General features: G+C 38.1%; 1 protein-coding gene across 2 annotated transcripts; it reads right to left on the bottom strand.

Moving 5' to 3' along the window:
• Positions 1-1,087: 1,087 nt before the first annotated feature.
• Positions 1,088-17,466, bottom strand: LOC144646306 (uncharacterized). 2 transcript variants are annotated; one of them, XM_078505851.1, is made up of 21 exons: positions 17,212-17,466; positions 16,100-16,204; positions 15,708-15,750; positions 12,605-12,680; positions 11,954-11,998; positions 11,394-11,446; positions 10,986-11,059; positions 10,745-10,791; positions 10,260-10,350; positions 9,813-9,901; positions 9,629-9,692; positions 8,868-8,965; positions 7,369-7,663; positions 6,220-6,566; positions 5,639-5,710; positions 4,913-5,078; positions 4,031-4,742; positions 2,977-3,194; positions 2,342-2,455; positions 1,935-2,042; positions 1,088-1,469 (listed from the first exon to the last, which is right to left on the bottom strand). In XM_078505851.1, the coding sequence occupies exons 1-20, from the start codon at positions 17,350-17,352 to the stop codon at positions 1,944-1,946; spliced, it is 2,949 nt and encodes a 982-aa protein (XP_078361977.1). In that variant the 5' UTR covers positions 17,353-17,466; the 3' UTR covers positions 1,088-1,469; positions 1,935-1,943. The 2 variants fall into 2 exon arrangements, with proteins under 2 accessions (XP_078361977.1, XP_078361978.1); XM_078505852.1 differs by having other exon boundaries at positions 4,178-4,742; positions 17,212-17,464.
• Between the last annotated feature and the right edge of the window lie 1,961 nt (positions 17,467-19,427).

Here is a 19,427-nt window from a genome sequence, read left to right as displayed (position 1 = left end):
CAAAAACTGGGAAGTATCCTAAGAAAAGAGACGTGACACGATCTGAATACATCATATGACTGCGTTGTTTTAGAAAATTTAAACCCGCCATTTACTTTACTTTACTAAACTTTGAAATTATCACATACAAACTAGTAGAAATATACCTAAGCTGATTTGAACTAATTTTCTGGATCCAGTTGTTCAAAGTACGATTAAGCTAATTTAGGAGCTTCGCGTTTTCGACTGCTGGTCAGGAGGAACGCAGGCTCTGGGCACGATACCGGGTCGAGTGAGCTTTGAAGTCAGTTTTAGAGTTATAAGGAGGGGAGAAAAAAAAAAAAGGGGGGGGGGGGGGGGAAAAAAAAACAAAAAAAAAAAAAAAAAAAATAAAAAAAAAATTTTTTTTTTTTACCTCCAAAGGGGGGGAAAAAAAAAAAAAACTTTAAAGGGGGGAAAAGGGGGAATGAAGAGACCACCTGTCTTTTTGCAGAGTGGTGGGTTCTGTCTGAGTACAATAGTTTTGACCATTTCCCTAAAGATGATTTCATCAATGTAACGAGTTTCATGGCTCATTTTGGACTGTAGCTAGTCGAAAACTGTCACTTCATAAAAAAAAGCAGCATCGAAAAAAAACGCAGTTATTAGCGGAGAGTTAGCCCCTGGTTGACTTATGATATTGGTTTAGCGTTAATCTGCTTTTGAACAACTGGCACCTGGTCAAAACATCAAGAAATTGCTTAACAACAATTCAGAGTCTCGTTCTTTGACGTTAACAATAGTTGCTCTTGACTGGCTAAAACGTTGCTATGGTAACGAGCTTAGATTCCCTAACTCTACTGAAATCCGTTTAAAAGTCACAACGGCAGCCACGAAAAAGTGAAATTTGTAAGAAATTGCAAGCCAGCGGTTTTATCGCGCGAACGAGAGCTTACTCTACCTTTCCTTCCTGTTGATGTTTAGCTTGAAAATAAAGTTGAAAATGTTATAGTATTTTGCTGTTCAACTACATGAGGTAGTCTACGTCCGCGTTCGAATCCGCTGACCTGCAATGTTTGATGCTATTATTGCAAGTTTTGGGTACGGGTTTATGGACTTGATTTTCACCTTGTTTATAATTTACAAACTAAGTTATAACGTACGTATTTACGGACTTAAAACTATCCTACATTATGCATTTACAATAGAATTCTCTACGGGTGCTATTCTATTCTAACCCACTAAGCTTGCTTGCTCGAAAAAGAGAGCGCCTTAACGGTTTAATATTTAAACTTGCTATGAAAATGGTGATTAAAATAAAAACATCTAACTATCTACTTGCTTGCCTGTGCTCTCCAACACTCCAACACCAAAATTTTCTATATCCGCAACCTTAATAATATATCCTTTGCAGAGTGCTTTAGCTATGTGAACATTTAGGGACGCCACTTTCTTTTAACCCTTGTCGGCTTGGCCAACTGCAGTTCAGAACGGTCCGTCTATCTTAGCTTCTGTCGATAGAGAAGCACAACATTTGTGATAAAGAGGTAATTTCTCTTAAAAAATCCTCATAACACCAGGTATGTAAGTTAAGAGAATAAAAGAACTGATCACCACGAGGTGACGAAAACCTACAGACGAAAACGACGTAGAGAGCCAATCAGAACGCCGAGGAAAAGCATATAGCGAGTTGCAAGCGCGGGAAAATGTGAACGGCAGGCAAACGCGGGAAAAGGCTTAACGTGTAGGAAGCGCGGGAAAACAAACAACGGGTGGTAAGCGCGGGAAAGCGTAAGTGGAAAGCGCGGGAAAATCACATGACCAATTATAATTGGTGTTTGTTTTACATCTGATTGGCTGAACAAACATTTTTTACAGCGTGCTGTGCAAACCAGTCACAAAGGTCAGGAAAGGAAAGACCAGAAACCAAAAGTGAAGGGAAAAGCATTGAAAACAAGTAGACCAAGTTTGCTTACCATCTACATTTACGCTGAGCTTTCTTCATCTGTCCTGGTTATAACAACCTCGGTGATTTTTGCATCAGGATTTTCTTCCTTTGCTCGTTGAATAGCCTCCATAATTGCCTAAACAAGATAATGACACTAAGTACTATGAGCACACTAAAATCATGGACGTGTCCTGTTGGTTTTCCAACCGGCGTGTATAGCACTCGAAAGGTTTGCGCGATTCTATCATCCAATCAAATAGCGCATACTACAACAGTTACCACGTCAGCATGACGCCATGACACTACGTCATGTTGCTTGGCAATGCCTCTGGCAAAAATCCACGTGGGCTCAGTCAAATCTGGGAGACAACATTTTGCCAAAAAAAGAGTTTCTTTGGTAAACTTTATCAAAGTTTTGTCAGCTGTTTCACTTACCGCATCAGTTTCTGGGTCACCAGTTTTGATAATGTTCCCGTCATCGTCCACGACCCTCATTGTCTCGGTTATTGTTTTAGTTTGTTTCACTTCTTGTACCTTGGTTGTGTAAGTCTATGAGACGAAAAAAAAACCGTTTAACGTCATAAAGTGATGCATAAAAACTCAAGATCTCTAAAGAAACGTTGGGAAAAAGTGGACACTGAAATTCAACGGTTACGCTTTTTGCTGCTGTCAATCATCTTAGCGGACCTCCCGGAAACAGAAGTTCACTTCAACCGGGGGTAGATTATGGTCCATTTTCTTTGTTTCTGTCTTAACTCAAGGTTCGTTGGACATAATTATGATTGACGGAAGCGAAAAACACAATCAATAGTTGGGCTTTCAACTTCCGGGTTCGTATGTTATTGAAAATCGAAATATAAAGAATTCTGGCAAAGAGACAAACCATTCACTCAGGAGTTTGACAGTCAAAGACTTGACTTATCATTTTCCTCTCGGAGTAGCAAACTGTTTTCCCAATATTGCATTCAAATAATTTGTGAAAAGAGGGTATCAGTCCAATCAACTTTTAAAGGAAAGACCTGTAAACGAATACACCAAAAAAGCAGTACTATAGCAGAGCCTTCACTTACAGTAGTCACGACTTCACTGCTGCCAATCTCTCCTGCATGTTTAGCTATGATGTCTTTTAATTCCTCGGCAGTCAGCTGGTTCCCATCACCCTCAATAGTGATGGTCTTCTGAATGATCTCGGTCGGCATGGTGGTCTGACGAATGGTCTCGGTTCTGGTGGGCTCCGCACCACCCATCATGATAGTACGGGTAATGACTGTGCCGCCATCCTGGGTTCCTGTGGCCCAAAGCACCGCAGGTTAGCAACAAATCAAGCAAGTATGCAACAACTCTTCTTACAAACAATCATAATTCATAAAGTAGTAATGATGATGATGATAGAACTTACACAGCCAGGGCTGCAAATAACAGTCAGTCATCGGACATTGGTCGACCAAAATTTGCTCATGTCCGACTAAACCCCAAGTGTGGTCGGATATGATGTCCGGACAATTTTTTGATCGCAAATCATTTTACGGCAACGATGAATAAAAATCTGTCCGACCAGAATTTTGTTTTGCCTGACCAAGATGGTGTCTTAGTAGGACATATGTCCCGTCAAGTGAAAAAAATTATTTGCAGCCCTGCACAGCGCATCTATCACAAATTGTATGAAAGTGAGAGCCATGAAATACATGAAATAGGCAAAAGGTGAGAGCCACAATAGACATGAAAGTGAGATCCAGGGTACAAAGGAAGGTTTCCCTTCAGGAAAGATGGAGCAATTGTGTGCTAACTTGAAGGCCGTTTTCAATCGCCGTACTTTTAATTGTCACTAAAAAAGTCTAAAGCATACTTGAGCAGGACCCAGCTAGTTTAGGAGTACAGGGGTAGGGGCACACAAGACAGATGAACCTAAGGATCAAAGAGTTATTTACTGGTCTATAAGACAGAAACCTACACAAAGCTGTCAGGATCTGCAGACACCGTCTATTAAGGTGGAACACAAGGAAGGGAGGGGGAGGGGGGGGGGGAACAAAGAGACCACCACCACCCAAGATTGCTTTTAAGGGTCCCCTCCTGTCGAAAACGTAAAAGTGTAAACAGTGTACACAAAGCAAATCTTTTACTAACCACTCGGAGGTGGGCTAATGGGAGGTCCATTTTGGTCATACACAACTCTCTTTGTGGTGACGCTGGGTACATTGTAATGTCTTGCATGCGGTGAATATGGCTCGGGTGACCTATCCGGTGTAGAGTCATTATAGCGATAGGGGGTACCTTGTTTATATCCTGGCTCTCCATCCCCATACGACAAAACGTGGGTCTCTACCTCAGGAGCCCTGTTTTGCCGATACACAGTCGGTTCTCTTTCGCTGTTGATTATCATGGTCTTGGTAGTGATCTCGGGTGGAGCACTCTGTAGGTCGCTTCGCACTGATTGCCGTCCAATGATGCCTTCATTTCTCCTGATGTTCTCCCTAACAAAGCCGCCCTCGCCTTGCTCATGCTGTAGGTTGAGGTCGTCTTTAAGCGATCTCTTGATCTCATGCTGGGCAGGGTCAGCTCTTAGAGAGTCGCTGCCTGCAGATCCGGGTGAGTAAATCCTGACAAGCTCATCTTTTGTCACAAGGGGTACTTTGCCTTTACTTCTATCTTGCTCATTGGCATCTAGCAGATCATCAGCACTACGTCTCCTGTCCTCTTCAGACGTGATGTTGCTTTCAAAACCCTTTCGTCCACCACGGCTGGGTAAGGTTGAACTAGTAGTGTATGTGCGTGTGTATGAGGATACGTTATCCTTTTTTCCACCTCCCCACGTGTTTGTCCTAGAAAAGTCAGGACCCTGTGGAAAAAACAGACAGTCTTAATTAAATTTCAATGTCAATGCCCTTCCTTAGAGCTCTGTCTCTCAGGGGTGTCTGAATTTAGAAAGGTGTCTGGCTTGTAATGTTTAGTATCTGACACTACCCATAAGGCAAATACATCTCTACAAATTTATGAAGAGCATCTTACCATCTCGTCTTCTGGCATCTTCTTTACATGTCCCTTGTACGTGTCAGTATCAGCAACCTTCATCTGAGCCCTCTTAATGGTATCAAAACCAGTTGTCGGTGTGGCCACGCCCATGCTAACAAACTCAGGCTCTTCCTTTTTGGTCTTTTCCATGGTAAATGTTGCTCTAAAATAAACAGCATTCATTTGGTGATTAAAATACTAATGACATGGTGGACAATTTAAAGGGACTGTGTCACAGATTTTAGCAAAATTGAGGCATGGGAAATGGCCATAAAATTCGGTAAATTATAAAAAATAACCGCTTAAAACAGTGAAGGAACATTTCAATAACACAGCAAATACAAAAGGAGCTACGGATGGCCAAAAGTGAAGAAGTTTGAAATGGATTGTGGTATGGGTTTTTGGACTGTTGTTGGACTGAACAGTTTTCAAAGTTAGTGACTGTCATTTAATTTACTTGTAACTTTAAATTAAAATGCCCAGGAGACATATTTGTTTGTAATAAAGCTATGTTTTTGTCATTTCAATCTATAGAAGTAACATAGTGAGTATTTGGCACAACTTAATAAAATAAACTTAACTCGGCTATGAGTCAGTCCCTTTAAGTTAAAACCCATTCATTTAGCCACCTAGAAAAAGCCTATATAGTTCAGCTGCTATGTTAAAAGGGTTCTTAAGAAGAAATCTATGGGACTGTAACAATAAAATAGTTGCATCTCTCACCTCTCAGCAGTTCCACCAGGAGCAGTGTATGCGTAGCCTGCCCTTACTGGCTCTGGCTCTTCTTCTTCAACTCTGAAAACAGAAAAGCAAATATTTTTCAAGTTTCCCAGTTGGCATCTCAAAGCTGTGCTCTTAGAATAATTGCAGGGTGCCTGAGGGCTCTTATGTAAGAAATCTTAGGTGCCCAGCTCAAAGCTTTCATGAAAGCAAAGTTATACAAGTCGCCCAAAGACAAAAGTAAGTCGCCTGTGGCAGCCAGGCTCAGCTAGAGCACAGCTCTGCATCAAGAAGCTGGGTAACAAGTAGCATGCTACTGTTACACAAAGGTTGGACACAGTGGGGCTGCAGAATGTGTTTAAACTAAGTGGATTACTAAAAAAGAAAATGTATGAACTATGTGTGGGACAAGAACTACTGTACTGTCTGTAAATAATAACATGTCCATTACTAAGTTAGTGTTTGTAAACTCGAATTCAATTTTATTAAATCAGTGCATGGCAAAATTGGCTTTTGCAATTCGAGATAGAGAAGCTTATTAAGAAAAAGTAACTTCAGTAACACTGATCAAAAATCTTTTTTACCTTCTCTTTTCGCTTTCAATCCATTCTTGAAGTTGCCTCTCCCTTTCTGCTTCCCTTCCTGCTTCAAGTCGCTCTCTCTCAAGCCGCTCCCTCTCTCGTTCTGCCTCCTCTCTCCTCTCTTTCTCACGCCTCCTTGCTTCCTCCTCGACAGCAAACACAGTAGCTTGTGGATCAGGCCTCTCTGCTGTCCCATATGCATAAGTACGCCCTTCTACGCCAGTCGCTCTGACTACATCTTGATCTCCCTCTCCCCTTTGTTTTCTCAATTTCTCTGCCATCTCTCTTTGATATTGCTCTCGTTCTTCAGGTGTCATGGTGGCTGTTGATTCCTCTTCCATCAGTGGTGCCTGCAAAACAAAACAATAGCAATTTACGTTGCAGTTAACTCATCTTAAACATCCAGTGTGATATTTTTTCTGATCATCATGAAATGGGAAGAACCATTTCTCTAAGGCAGAGGATCTTGAGGCTAAGGCAGACGATCTTCCTGTCAGGGGAGCAGGGATGGCATGGTAGATGGTAGAGCGACGGACTACAGTGCAGGAGGTCTCGGGTTCAAGTCTCAGACCGGACCAACACTCAGGGTCTTAAAATAACTGAGGAGATTTATGTTGCCTTTGCAATAACATCTGCAAATGGTTAGATGTTCTAGTCTTCTCGGAAAAGGATGATAAACCGTAGGCCCCGTCTCCTGCATCTTCAGTGTTATGGTCAGCATACTGATCGTAAAGAGTAGGGAGCTGGAGTTCCTGGTGTTGTGGTCTGGTCTTTGCCCGTTGTACTGTGCTTACTGTGAAATGCTCAGAGATATTAGCTGTATACGCTACTCTTCAAATCCGAGGGTAAACAAAGGAATGATGATGATGATGACGATGATGATAGCACAGAGGAGGCACAGTGGTGAAAGTGCTCGCTTCCCACCAATGTGGCTGGGGTTTGAATCCCAGACCTGGCATCGTACATGTATGTGGATTGAGTTTGTTGTTGGTTCTGGTCCTTGCTCTGAGGGTTTCTCTCCAGATTCTCTGGTTTTCCTCCCTCCACAGAAACCAGCACTTCTGAATTCCAGGGAACAGTGGATGAAGAGCCACTTTGAGGAAATGCCACAGACTGTAAATTCCCATTTATTTATTTATTTATTTTATTTACCTGTCCTCCTTTCCTCAGGTACCAAGGCATCTTTGACGGCAAATCTCCTTCAGAGAGAGGCCTCTTTTTGGCATCGTCATCCTTTTCATCAACATAAATCCTAGTTTCAGACAGAGAAGGCATTTGGTAACGGCGTGACCAGTTCAGGCTTGAAACACGCTGAAACTTGGGCTGATCCTTGACTGGGTGACCGTCCTTGTGTAATTGGTAAAGGGTGCGGTCACTGTAACGGAACTTTGAGCCCATCTTTAGAAGTGAAGTACTGCGACTTGGTGGGGGATCAGCAAAAGTTAACCTGCAAGAACGAAGGTTAGCACAGTCATGCCTTGAACAATCTTGATTTGAGGCTGGTTTCCACTAGCGATAGAGACAAAGACATAATCAGAAGTACAGAGTGTTAAGGTATAGTGAAACCTCTGTCACTTATGATCTGACTAGCAGGGCTGCAAATAACAGTCGGTCATCAGACATTGGCCAACCAAAATTTGCTCATGACCGATGAAATCCCAAGTGTGGTCGGACATGATGTCCAGAAAAATTTGTTGATCATGAATCATTTTAGGGCAACAATGAATAAAATTCAACCTTTTGTTTTAAGTGATGTCCGACCAAAATTTTTTTTTGTCTGACCAAGGTGGTGTCTTAGAAGGACATATGCCCTTTCAAGTGAAACAAATTATTTGCAGCCCTGGACTAGTGAAATCTAGATTGCCAGAGTCGCAAGCAGAAAGGAAGTGAAAGTGACGTCAACTAGCACTGTGATTGGTTTGTTGTTCTGCTTCTGGATCATAGATGGCAGAGATATAAGCACAAACAGACAACCTGATCAGATTCCGGAGAAAATGGAAACATACTGATTTTTTCAACTCTGATTCCATTGAGCTTATGCCCCCAGGGGGGTACTTGCAGTATACATGACGGGGAGGTTCGACATATTTTTTTTGGGTTGAAAATTTACACCCTCGGTATTTTTTTGGGTCAAGAGATCTGTCATGTATTTTTTTTAGGTCTTAAAGTCTGTGTCATTGAATAAATCAGTATCGAGGTGCTATGTCTTGTACTTTTTGGGGTAGAGAATTTTGATGCCAGGTATTTTTTTGGGTGTAAAATTTCAGGCTCGTGTATTTTTTTGGGTTCGCAATATGAAGCTCTGTCGGACCCCCCCCCCGTCATGTATACTGCAAGTACCCCCCTGGGCTTATGCCTCTGATTATGACCATTCAACAGATACATGTACCTTCATGTGGTACTGTTTAATATGCTGCACAAATTAAATTTCTCTAACTTTAGAGTCTGCAGATGAGCTAAGGGTGTAACCATTCAAACAAAAGCTATTAAGCAACATTTATGTGGGGCTTGGAAATTTTAGCATTTAATTATTTTTAATAATGTTAAACTGAATCTTGGTCATTGTTGTCATGTCAGAACAAATGCATAGCCCACAACTAGGACATCTATGGTAAACAAAAACACAGCATACACATGTAAATCTACTTTACCTGAAGAAAGTATGATGTTCAACACAGGATTTATACAAGCGTTTCGCTGCCTTCTCAGTTAGCATCTTGTAAATATATGTTGTTGTCAATGTGTCCAGCTAGTCAGTTACAAGAAGAAGGATAGGAATTAGAACTGCTATTTATATGACAATAAATAAATATTTTCATGACAGGGTAATTTGTGTTTATCAGTGTAACATCAATTCAAACACGCCTCCCTAGCAAATAGTCTTGAGTAGTTTGAAAGGTCAAGTTGTGAACATCAGAAGGTGCCCAGCCAGCAGGTCAAAATGTTTTTGCACACAAGGCAAGATGGCAGGAGTAGTAGGCAGCAGAGGCCTCAAGCCTGTTTGGATACCATCTTGTTAGTAAGAGCAAGAGCACTCACATAATTTTCAAAGTGTTCATCAGTAACCTTGCCACCCAGCATGCAACACCCAGCCATTCCTGTATGGCTCAATTTACAAGAAACAGTAATTTTTGGTTACAACTAGACAAAACCTCATATAAATTTTGTTGTTAATGAAGATAATTAAGTGCAAAGTAGGCGGCAGTTATTTAGCTGTCAGCACATTTTGACTGGGCTGAAAGGGGATTAAATTTGTAGTCATGTTCAGTTCTTTGCATTAAGGACATCTTGGGTTTCATTAGACTAAAAAATAACAGAAAGCAGTGGTAGATGGCCCTATAACCAGTATATGTATAATCTATTTAGCTTTTAGAACAGGGCTTCGTAAAACATGTTAATTATTTATGTATACCTCTCCTGGGTGGCTTTTGATAATGAAGTGCCTCTTTCTGTACTTGATATACTCAATCTTGGCCCTAATAAAAATTTCAAAGAATTAAGACTAAGGCAAATTCTTTCTTTTTGCTACAAGTGGATGTAATAACATTAGTAGGTCGATCAGTTCACTCAAAAGATACCAGATTTTATGTACTTACCATGGGATTCTATTCACCACAAGCCTGTCTTTGTAGCTGGCCACACCATCATGCGACACACCAAGAAGTATTTCAGTACCATCTTCTTCCTAAATATTGATTATTACAAAATAAAAAAATAAACAATATCAAACCCACAAATTCTTGACATCAGCTTACCTATTTTGTAAGTATAAGTAATGCTGGGTGTGCCCTTTGGACAAGTACATGTAGCTCTCATAATAATTTTGCTTGCCATGGGCAGTTGTTGTATGCTTGTCTTAGTTGACTTTCTATGATTACATTTGTAAGTCCATTGATGAAAGCTGGACAGCAACTTTATGAGCCATGGTAGTAGCAGCCAAAATGCTCTGTATAATTATTCTTACAACTGTACCTTATGTTAGGGTGATTAAACTTATTCATTACACAAAAATAATACTACAACATGCAGGAACTGTATCGTACCCTGGCAGGATGGGCATCAACACCAAACATGACAAGTTTGGACGCCGCAATCTTTAAGTACTGTAGATCAGCCTCTTCTGGACTTAGACCCCTAGAAAAAATAACCAACCTGAGAGTTAACCTAAATAAATAAATAAAATTAAATTAATTTTTCTTTGCTGATTGTCAATTCCTTTCCATTAATTCTGAGAATTTGGTGAAAAGGAATAAAATGGTCTTGAGAATTATACAATTATGAGTAAATCCTGTTGTCAAGATAATTCACAGACATTTGTACAGAAACATTTACACCCAAGATTGTTGGGGAAGCAATTGTTATGTTTCCGAGTGAGAAAAGTTCTGAATTTCGTTAGAAGTATATTTATTTTTTTGTTTGTTTCCAAAGCAAATTTCTTCTGCATTGCACTTGACCAAACAATTTTGAGAAACAAGTTTCTGCAACTTTAAATGTCTTCTTGTTTGTTTACAGACAGATTCTGTCCTACCTGTTTTGTTTGTGTAGTTCCCTGATTTTGTCCAACAGTTCTTGTGTCTATACAGGACAAATTAGAGACAAATTAATCATTCAATAATTTTCACTGTACTTTTCTGTTAAGAAGGTGGACAGTTAGTCTACAGATTGGATAGATTGCAACTTAAATAAAATCAATGTCCACCAATCCTTGCAGCCTAAGACATTCACAAAGTGTATTAAGTTATAATGAAAAAGAACTTGAGCTTATTTACCTGGTTGGGAGCAAAGACCATTCCATCCAAATAATCAGTTCCATGCTCACGAGCTTCATAATCACCCACGTCACCTATGTTAGGAGTCAATAAATTTAGTATTATTTTATTATCAAGTATAACCATGTGGACACAATATTGTTACCAGAGACAAAGCTCTCTCAAGCCTTGGCTTGGAAAAAATTCCCTCTGTTTTACTTAAAATCAAGCTCTAAGGGTTGCCGCAAACTAGAAAACATTACTGCAGAGACACTAGCGGACTTCGGCCTTTTGCAAACTGTTTCACTCACTAGTTGCCCGCACAAGCCGCCAACATTTGTTGAGGATGAAAAATTCATGTCTGAAAAGCAAAACACGTTTCGTGCCTGGCTGCACTTTACTTGATTTGGAACTCTCTTTCTGACTTACCCTGTACAACGTAAGATCCTAGTACAGCTTGGTTGCTGAAGGAACATGGTAATCTAAAAATATACAAAATTTATGTTTAAATGTTAGTCAGCCACCAAGCCAAGTGCACAAGGCCTGACCTCATAAGACATGATTAACTATTTTGAGTTTCATTTAATGAGAAGCTAAACAATGCAACAGATCACAGAAAACTCAATTTTACAGATTGAAATGTTCTCCATAAATGATAGGAATTTCAGATCCATGACTAACTATGTCAAACAAGAAAATGAACAAACATCTATCACCATTTAGTTTGCACTTTCAGAATGCCTTTATTCCATAAATCAAGGATTGCCGAAACATTTCTAGAATTCAGGTTTTTAAATCCAGAAGTTGCAAAAATATCATTTTCCTTCAAGTAAACTACATTACATTACAATATAAATTTATTTAGTCACTGTGATTCTTCTGTGACAAGATGGCATTAGTTTTCTCAAACTGGTCAACTGACAAACATTAATTAACGTCATGTACAGTACAAAACCAGGTTCACCTCACATTAAAGATCAAAAACTTACCTTCCAGAGTTTATGTCATCTCTTAACTGCATACACATCATATACCTTATGAAGAATAGTAGATATGCAAAGTATAAAAATTTTTAAGTGATGGTATATTCAATGCTATATGTCATGGGCTGTTGATGGGTTCTGTACTAAAATCTGTACTGTTTTCTGTTTCGCTCGACCACCGCGTAAGACTGGGGACTAACTACAGGAATAAATGAGACATGAACAGGGAGTCAAGTTTAGCACAACAAGCAATCACCACAAAGAACACAAAACAAAATACTTCTGGAAATTTAGAAAGGACTGATGAAAAATGTTTATTTTTATTAATAAAAGAGAAAAATTATATTTGATAAGTTCTATCAGATTCAGTAAACAGACATTTCTACATTTATATGTATGTAGCAAGCTACCTAAGCTAACTGTAGGCTAACCAGAATGCTATTTAGGCTAACCAATGTGCTATTTAGGCTACCCGAAATGGCTCGCATGGCTCGCTGGCTTGCAGATTATCCGGGGCAGTGCATTGCCAGGTGCATTTTAATTGCATGGGTAGATCCAGAATTTTCCAAAGATATTTTGTTTATTTTTCAAATATTTTTTTTACTACTTTACAAGTATATAGTATTATACCTAATTACCAATGCATTGTTGACTTACCTAGTGAAGTCAGTTTTAATTTGTGATGGCACTGGCTCATAAAACTTCACGGCAAATGCAAAGTTAGGCTGGCAACCTTAAAAACAAAGATATAAATCAGAAAGAAAAATGTTGGCATTAAATTTACATTTACCTTGGTATGGTTATGTAATAAACTTTATTTAAAGGACTGAGTTTACAAATTTAAGGCCTGGCAAAATGAGGAAATATCTTTCCAGAAACAACTGTAGCGTGAGCAGGAAGAAAGCAGGAAGCATTGCTTCGATTGTCAATTTTTGTCTCCAAGCAGCAAAATTTGCTTCTGCTAGGGTAGCAGAAGCATTCTGTGTTTCCGCGCAGCATGGAAGCATGGCAAAACGAGGAATCAACTATGGAAACATGCTTCCAGCATGTTTCTGGAATTATGTTTCCTTGTTTTGCTGGGCCTTTACAAGCATAGCTTGCATTAATAAGCTTTCTTTAAGATGAAAGTGTGATAAGATCAGGCACAAAATTATAATATCCAATTACATTAAAAGCAACCAAGCATAGCCGTCTCGGAAACACAATGAATATACTAGTATGTACCAAAGGATTTAATTTGTTTATAAAACACAAACTATCCTCTTTTGATACATGGAAAAAATACATTTCCTAAACAATTTCTTCAAATGTAACACTTAGTTTGAGAGCACCAAATTTCCCTCCAATAATTAGAAAGATAAAGAATAACGAAACAATGACATCCACATAACTAGAAATTTCTATTTACTATTCTTTGAATTCCAGGCTTAGTCAGGTTTTTTTTCTCTTTCCTTCTAGAAAGCATTACTTCTTTATGCAAGAACATGCATGAATTACTGAACAATGATTTATTATTATTCATTAATAACATCACATTGTATGTATTAAAGGATATACAAATTTTCAAGACCTGATAACCACAACAACAAAGAATTGGTAAAAATAACACATTTTACCTAAGGTTCACACTTGTTTTGGATTTAAAAACCTTTAAAGGCTTTTCTAGGTTTTAATTTAACTTTTCAAGCCACTTTGATGAAAGACTGTTAACTGGGGGTGACTATTGAGGCCATTTTGCCTACCTCGATAGTACTGCGATAGTTGAATTACAATAATTGCAATACTATTACGATAGTAGTGACACTATTGCGATACTATTAAAATTTGTGACTTATAACGTTGTGATCATTTCTTTCTCCTTGAGGGGGCTGGAGTTAATATTCGAACCACCATTTTGAACACGGATAAGGCCCTGGAGATGAGCGACGTCCATGAAGTTTGCTTTTACGGCTTGTTATACAGTACGGATTCTGAAACAACGAACAGAAAGCCGAGAAACGATGCCAGAGAACAAGAGAGGCATTTTTCAAATATCAAGGAAAAAGTACTACAGGACACCATTTTAAAAACTATCGCAACTATCGATAATTTACGAGACTATCGCGATTTTTATCGATAGTTGAATTTGCCATTGATGCATCGCTGTCGGAACACTACCAATCGCGATGCATTGATAGTTCGATGTATCGTTACATCTCTACTGTTTACAGTGACAACCTTTGAAAATGTACATTTAAAAGGACCTCAAGTCATCACACTTTTATTCTTGTTTATATTCTAGAAGTTGTGATCAAGTTACTGACAGAGATGTATGACAAAAGACACAAAAGGTTTAACGTACGACCATGGACAATAATTATCTTGTTATTTACCTGGAACAACATTTCCATTCAGTTTCTTCAATTAGTAAAAAAAATTCTTAGATTCTATCTAAGTATCACATGGCAACACTCCCTACCTACCTATTTGCACAATGTATTAAGATTGTTTAATAGGATCCTTTAATTTTGAAACTAAATGAAATCAATCAAGAAAAGAGCAAATTTGAAGTACTTTCAAGTACCAAGGGTTTTTTCCCATGACCTGGTGTGCTTTTTTGTTAATTTTATTTTTAGGTTTCATGATTTTTCAATGACTATGTGATTCCTGGGTGTAAGAGCTCTTAACTACAAAGCCAAATGATTATCGATTGTGTGTGGACAACTACCCAGGATAAAATTAATCTTTATTTAAATGCAATGTTGAAGTGCAGTGAAAACCACTACATTTCAAAATTGCCTTAAAATGTAGATTAATTTTAGTTCCCACGTAAACACTTAACAACATGATTTACGACAAGAAAAAACTTTTGACCATAAACATGTCTCCTTCACCACTAACAGGAACTAAAACAATCTAATGCCATTACAAATGAAAAATGAAATACCGCTTAGTCATGGAGCTTAATACATATTTAGTGCAATGTTTGAATATCAACTTTGTTTTCGACTGAGATACAAATAAATTAAAACAGTAAACAAACACATATAAAAATGTATCTACGATGCTGAAAATTCAATCGTCTTTTGATCAGGGTGGGAATGCATGTATTTCCTGACTTTCTTTTATCACAACAGAACCCACAGGTAATATTGGCGCCATCCATCAAGAAATTATAATTCAATAATAAGACCTCACAAGTAGAAAGATTCTTGCTGACAGTCATGGAGATTTTGTCTGTGATAGCAGCATGCACCATTAAACAAACCCTTCTGCTGCTTATAAATCTTTTTGTTCATTTACCATTAAACTGTGGTCGTAGATGGTTAAATTCAGTTAAAAACTTGGATAAAACAATGTCAAAACACTTGTCTTTAATATAACTATTTAAATTCTGTTAGGAAAAATGATCACTGAAATCTGTTAGGGACTTAAGAGATCAACCATGAATAAATTATTGTTAGTAGTGGAAAACTTGATTAGAAAACAAGAGAATAATTATTATAGATCCAAATGAATTTGATAAAGAAATATATTGTCTGTAACAAACACATTTTTGGTTTATTCTAAACAGCAAAGGTTCAGGAAGGAGAGCTATATTAAATTTGTTAATAATTATTCTAACGATCAAAGCCACACAACAAATTTACACATTCAATATTAATTATTCTCCTGGGAAAATGTCTAGGGTACTAAAAAGTAAATTAACATAACAATAACATTTAGGCGTTGGGCATTGACGTGGGAAAAAATTCTTCAGAAAGATCATGATGCTATGTACCTTTTAGTTGGGTTGTTATTTTCTTCTGTGGATCGAGCCAGTACTGAAGAAAGAAAAATAGAAATTAAGAAATTTTATTGCGTGCACAACTCAACAAAGCTGTTGAAAGTTGTTACAATGATGGATAGTTTTACACGAATGTCACGCAACGAAAAATATGATACCAGTCATTCGCAAACAGTAAACAAGCCAGAAAAATCATTTCTTTGCTGCTAATGCTTCACAATGTTATATTTGCCGATAGGGGGTTAATTTATCTCTAGACTAAACATCTAGAAATAACAATAACGCGACAGACATACATCTGAGGCACTTTTATCAAATCACTAAGCTTAGCTTGTATTACAAGTTCAAATTGACTCTGACAAAGAGACCATCAAATTGTACCATACCTTCTCTCCTTTCTTATCTTCCCACAGAAGACCAAAATACTCTTTCTCTGAAATGTTCAGCTGTGTAGTTACCCAGTGCATCAAATCCAGTCCTTTGGCATTTTTCTTAGGAAAGAGAACTCGTGTTAGAACGCAGGCAAACTAACGTACGCTGTACTTTTAACTGCTTCACTTTCTAGAAAATCAGACACAGCTTCAATCAAACACATTCAAAACCTCCCTGTAGTAAAACTGAAATCGCATAACTGAATTTTACAAAGAATGATCGTCAAAATAATTTCAGAATGTAAGTTAAGCTTCGCGTTTTGTAACATAACACTGGTACTCCAACCGAGCAAAACGTGTACCAAAGTAAACAATTTTCAATGTTTGCAGTTTGCAGAATAGTAAACTTATATCGACACAGATTTGGAACTACAAGATGAAGGAAGCACTAAATGAAAATCCCACATGCGAAGCTGAGCTAGCGCAGGCAAATGACAGAGGAAAATGGAATGAGGAATTTATATGTACACGAATCACTGCACTGAACACTTTTCATTCGATCACAAATGAAAAGAAAAGTGTACGCTATTTTTTTTCTTTGTGAATTAGCCACAGTAAAGGCACCAAAAGAAGTAAATTAAACTTTCAATAGGTTGCTTTTTATTAGAACATAGAGATAAGGGAACTTCTAAGAAGCGGCCATAAGAAACGTGTTAATTTGCACAGTCGAAAGCGCTACAAAACATTCAAATAAGACTTTCGAAGGTCGGCCATTTCCTTTTCACACTCTTGATTTTGATTGTTCAAGAAACACGACTTTTAACCAGTAAAAAGCTAAATGATTAAACGTAAAGCCTTGGCATTAACCGACAGGAAATGCTACGCTTTGTCAAGCTTCAAAAACCGTTTCAAACCATTGCAGAGCCGCTAAACCAACAAGTGCGAACCGTACAGAACATACGCGCAAGCTTTGAAATTTCATTGTGAAATTTCTTTACAGTTATTCCAAATTACTTCTGTGTATAACGGGTTAAAATTATAATGAAAAGCTACAAGCTAAATACTGTTTGGAAACTGACCAAATCAGCTTGAAAATATGACGAATCTTGACCGTTGAAGAAACTTACTTGTAACTGATCTGTAGTCAAAACCGTTCCATCGAGAAGGGTTATTTGGCAAGAAAGCCGATTTCGCGAAGGTTTTCTGTTTGCTTGCTGTCTCGGGGAAGCTGCCGGACTTTCCGCAGTTTCTCCTGTGGCACCAGCCATCGCTATACGTTGAAATTCTCTCGATTATGACTCAAAATTCCTGTTAATCTCTACCGAAAAGGCAACGAGACAAATTCTATCCGACTCAATGCTAGTCGGGCTTTCTGGATTTCAATTATGTCACGTGACTCGAATTAGAGGACTCCGCATGAACCAATCAGATTCCGCGTGCTTGATAGTGGTTATTTGTTCAACGTGATGTAATTGGCTGATTCCCAGCGGGCTGTATTTCCCGCCACAACATGTCATGCCAATGTCATGCACGACTTCAGGTTTGTCGGGCCGGAAGTGGGTGTGTGTGTGTACTCGCCATATGATCGTAGATAGTTTTGTTGATGACGAAAGCGATATCAAACGCACCTATATCAGAAATATTTTTTTTCTTGTGACGAAGCAAAGCTGTCATCATGCGACTTCCTCGCTCTAATTTTCGATATAAAAGACGTATTAAAAATAAAATTACTGAATATTTTCTCTATCATCACCCTTGTTCGAGGACTTTCCTAGAGAGGTTACATTTGTAAACGAAAGCCATACTGTTAGACAAAGCGCAAAAATTTTACTTCCTGGGATTGTCGGATGTGTGCAATACCGCGCTATACCGACGGCCCGGCCGCGAAAGAATTTTTTCCATCAAATAACTCGGCCTTTATTGAACAACTAATTGACGAAAAAGTGAGTTAAAGTAGTTTTCACCACAATTGGTAAGTTGTCATGTTTTTATTTAAATATAAACAGTCGGAATTAAAAATCGTGTTCAAATTAGGAAAACTGCTAAAACGACCTGCGGTCTAATGGTCACCTGTCATCACTTTCTATTTACATCGTCTGAATACCTAAAAAGGAATTTCAAATATTTCTATATTAGCTTATATTTAAATATTTAAATTCCATTCATTCAAAAACCAAGAAAATCTTCTTCTAGTTTGCCGGTAAAAAATGGCAATCTTTCTATTCAACGTAAAAAAATAAGATTTTTTTAAGGCAACTCAGAATTTTTTTCTGGTTTACCACGTTTTAGACGTTTTAGGCTGAAGTTAAAACGAGTTAAAATAATAATCTTTATAATAAAACTCACTGAAATGTACTGAAATAGAAGCTAGGCTGAAATAGGTTATTCTTAAAACTGAAGAATAGACCAAAGAATAAACCGCAGTAGAAAAAAAATGTGTTGGTGAATTTCCCTAAAACGATTTTAAATATGTGGTTTATTTTAATCGAAAGACGCATTTTTAAATAATTGGCTGCTTTATTTATTATCGTTATTTTTAATTACGGTAGCTACAAATTTGTACAAAATTCCATATAAACACCGTCCTGTTTTATGTTCACAAATGAAATAGTAAAGACAATCAACTGCAAGTCACGCCCAAATTAAGGAAATTCAACATAAAAATAGCAATTAGGTTTTTGAATTTCAAAATCCATTTCTGGTAATAGCGCGCCATTGTGCCGAGGATTTATGGTGACTCCTGGGAAGGAATTTTAATTTATTCTTAGGGACGGACCATTATTTTTTTGGAGGGGGGGGGGGGGGGGGATGAAAAATATTGAAAAAAATTGTTTGCAGGGCCTGGAAAGACAAAATAAATTGTTTGCAAAGACGATATGTATAATAAAAAAATACTAAGAATTTCGAAAAAAATTGTTTGCAGAGGTGCATAAACTAAAAAGAAAAAGTTTGCAGAGGAAAATTTTTCATCCCCCCTCCTCCAAGAAAATAATGGTCCGTCCCTTACTTCTCTCCACTCATATCTATGCATCTGGTTCAAGATCGGTTGTCCTTAAGAACAGTAAAAGACCCAGGGGGAGGGGGATTGGATAAGTTTGTGTGGGGGTATCGAGGAACCCCCTACTCCAGCGGCAAATACCTGCGCACAGTCAACTTTGAACTCATAATTTATTTTAAATTCCATTTTGTAATTATATTAGGCACGGATCTCTGGAAGATCATTAACTGATGAATGTGATCCCGTGGATAAATAAAGTTTCTTACTCTTACTCTTACTAACTCTCTCTCTGAACGGTATCCTCTAAAAGACGGAGATCTCTTTAAAGGAGCTACGTCACGGGGA

This window comes from Oculina patagonica, chromosome 3 (genome assembly GCF_052425735.1).
Source record: "Oculina patagonica isolate OP01 chromosome 3, crgOcupat, whole genome shotgun sequence".
NCBI lineage: Eukaryota > Metazoa > Cnidaria > Anthozoa > Scleractinia > Oculinidae > Oculina > Oculina patagonica.
Note: the sequence above shows the minus strand (reverse complement) of the source record. Positions and strands in the feature narration are given on the sequence as shown.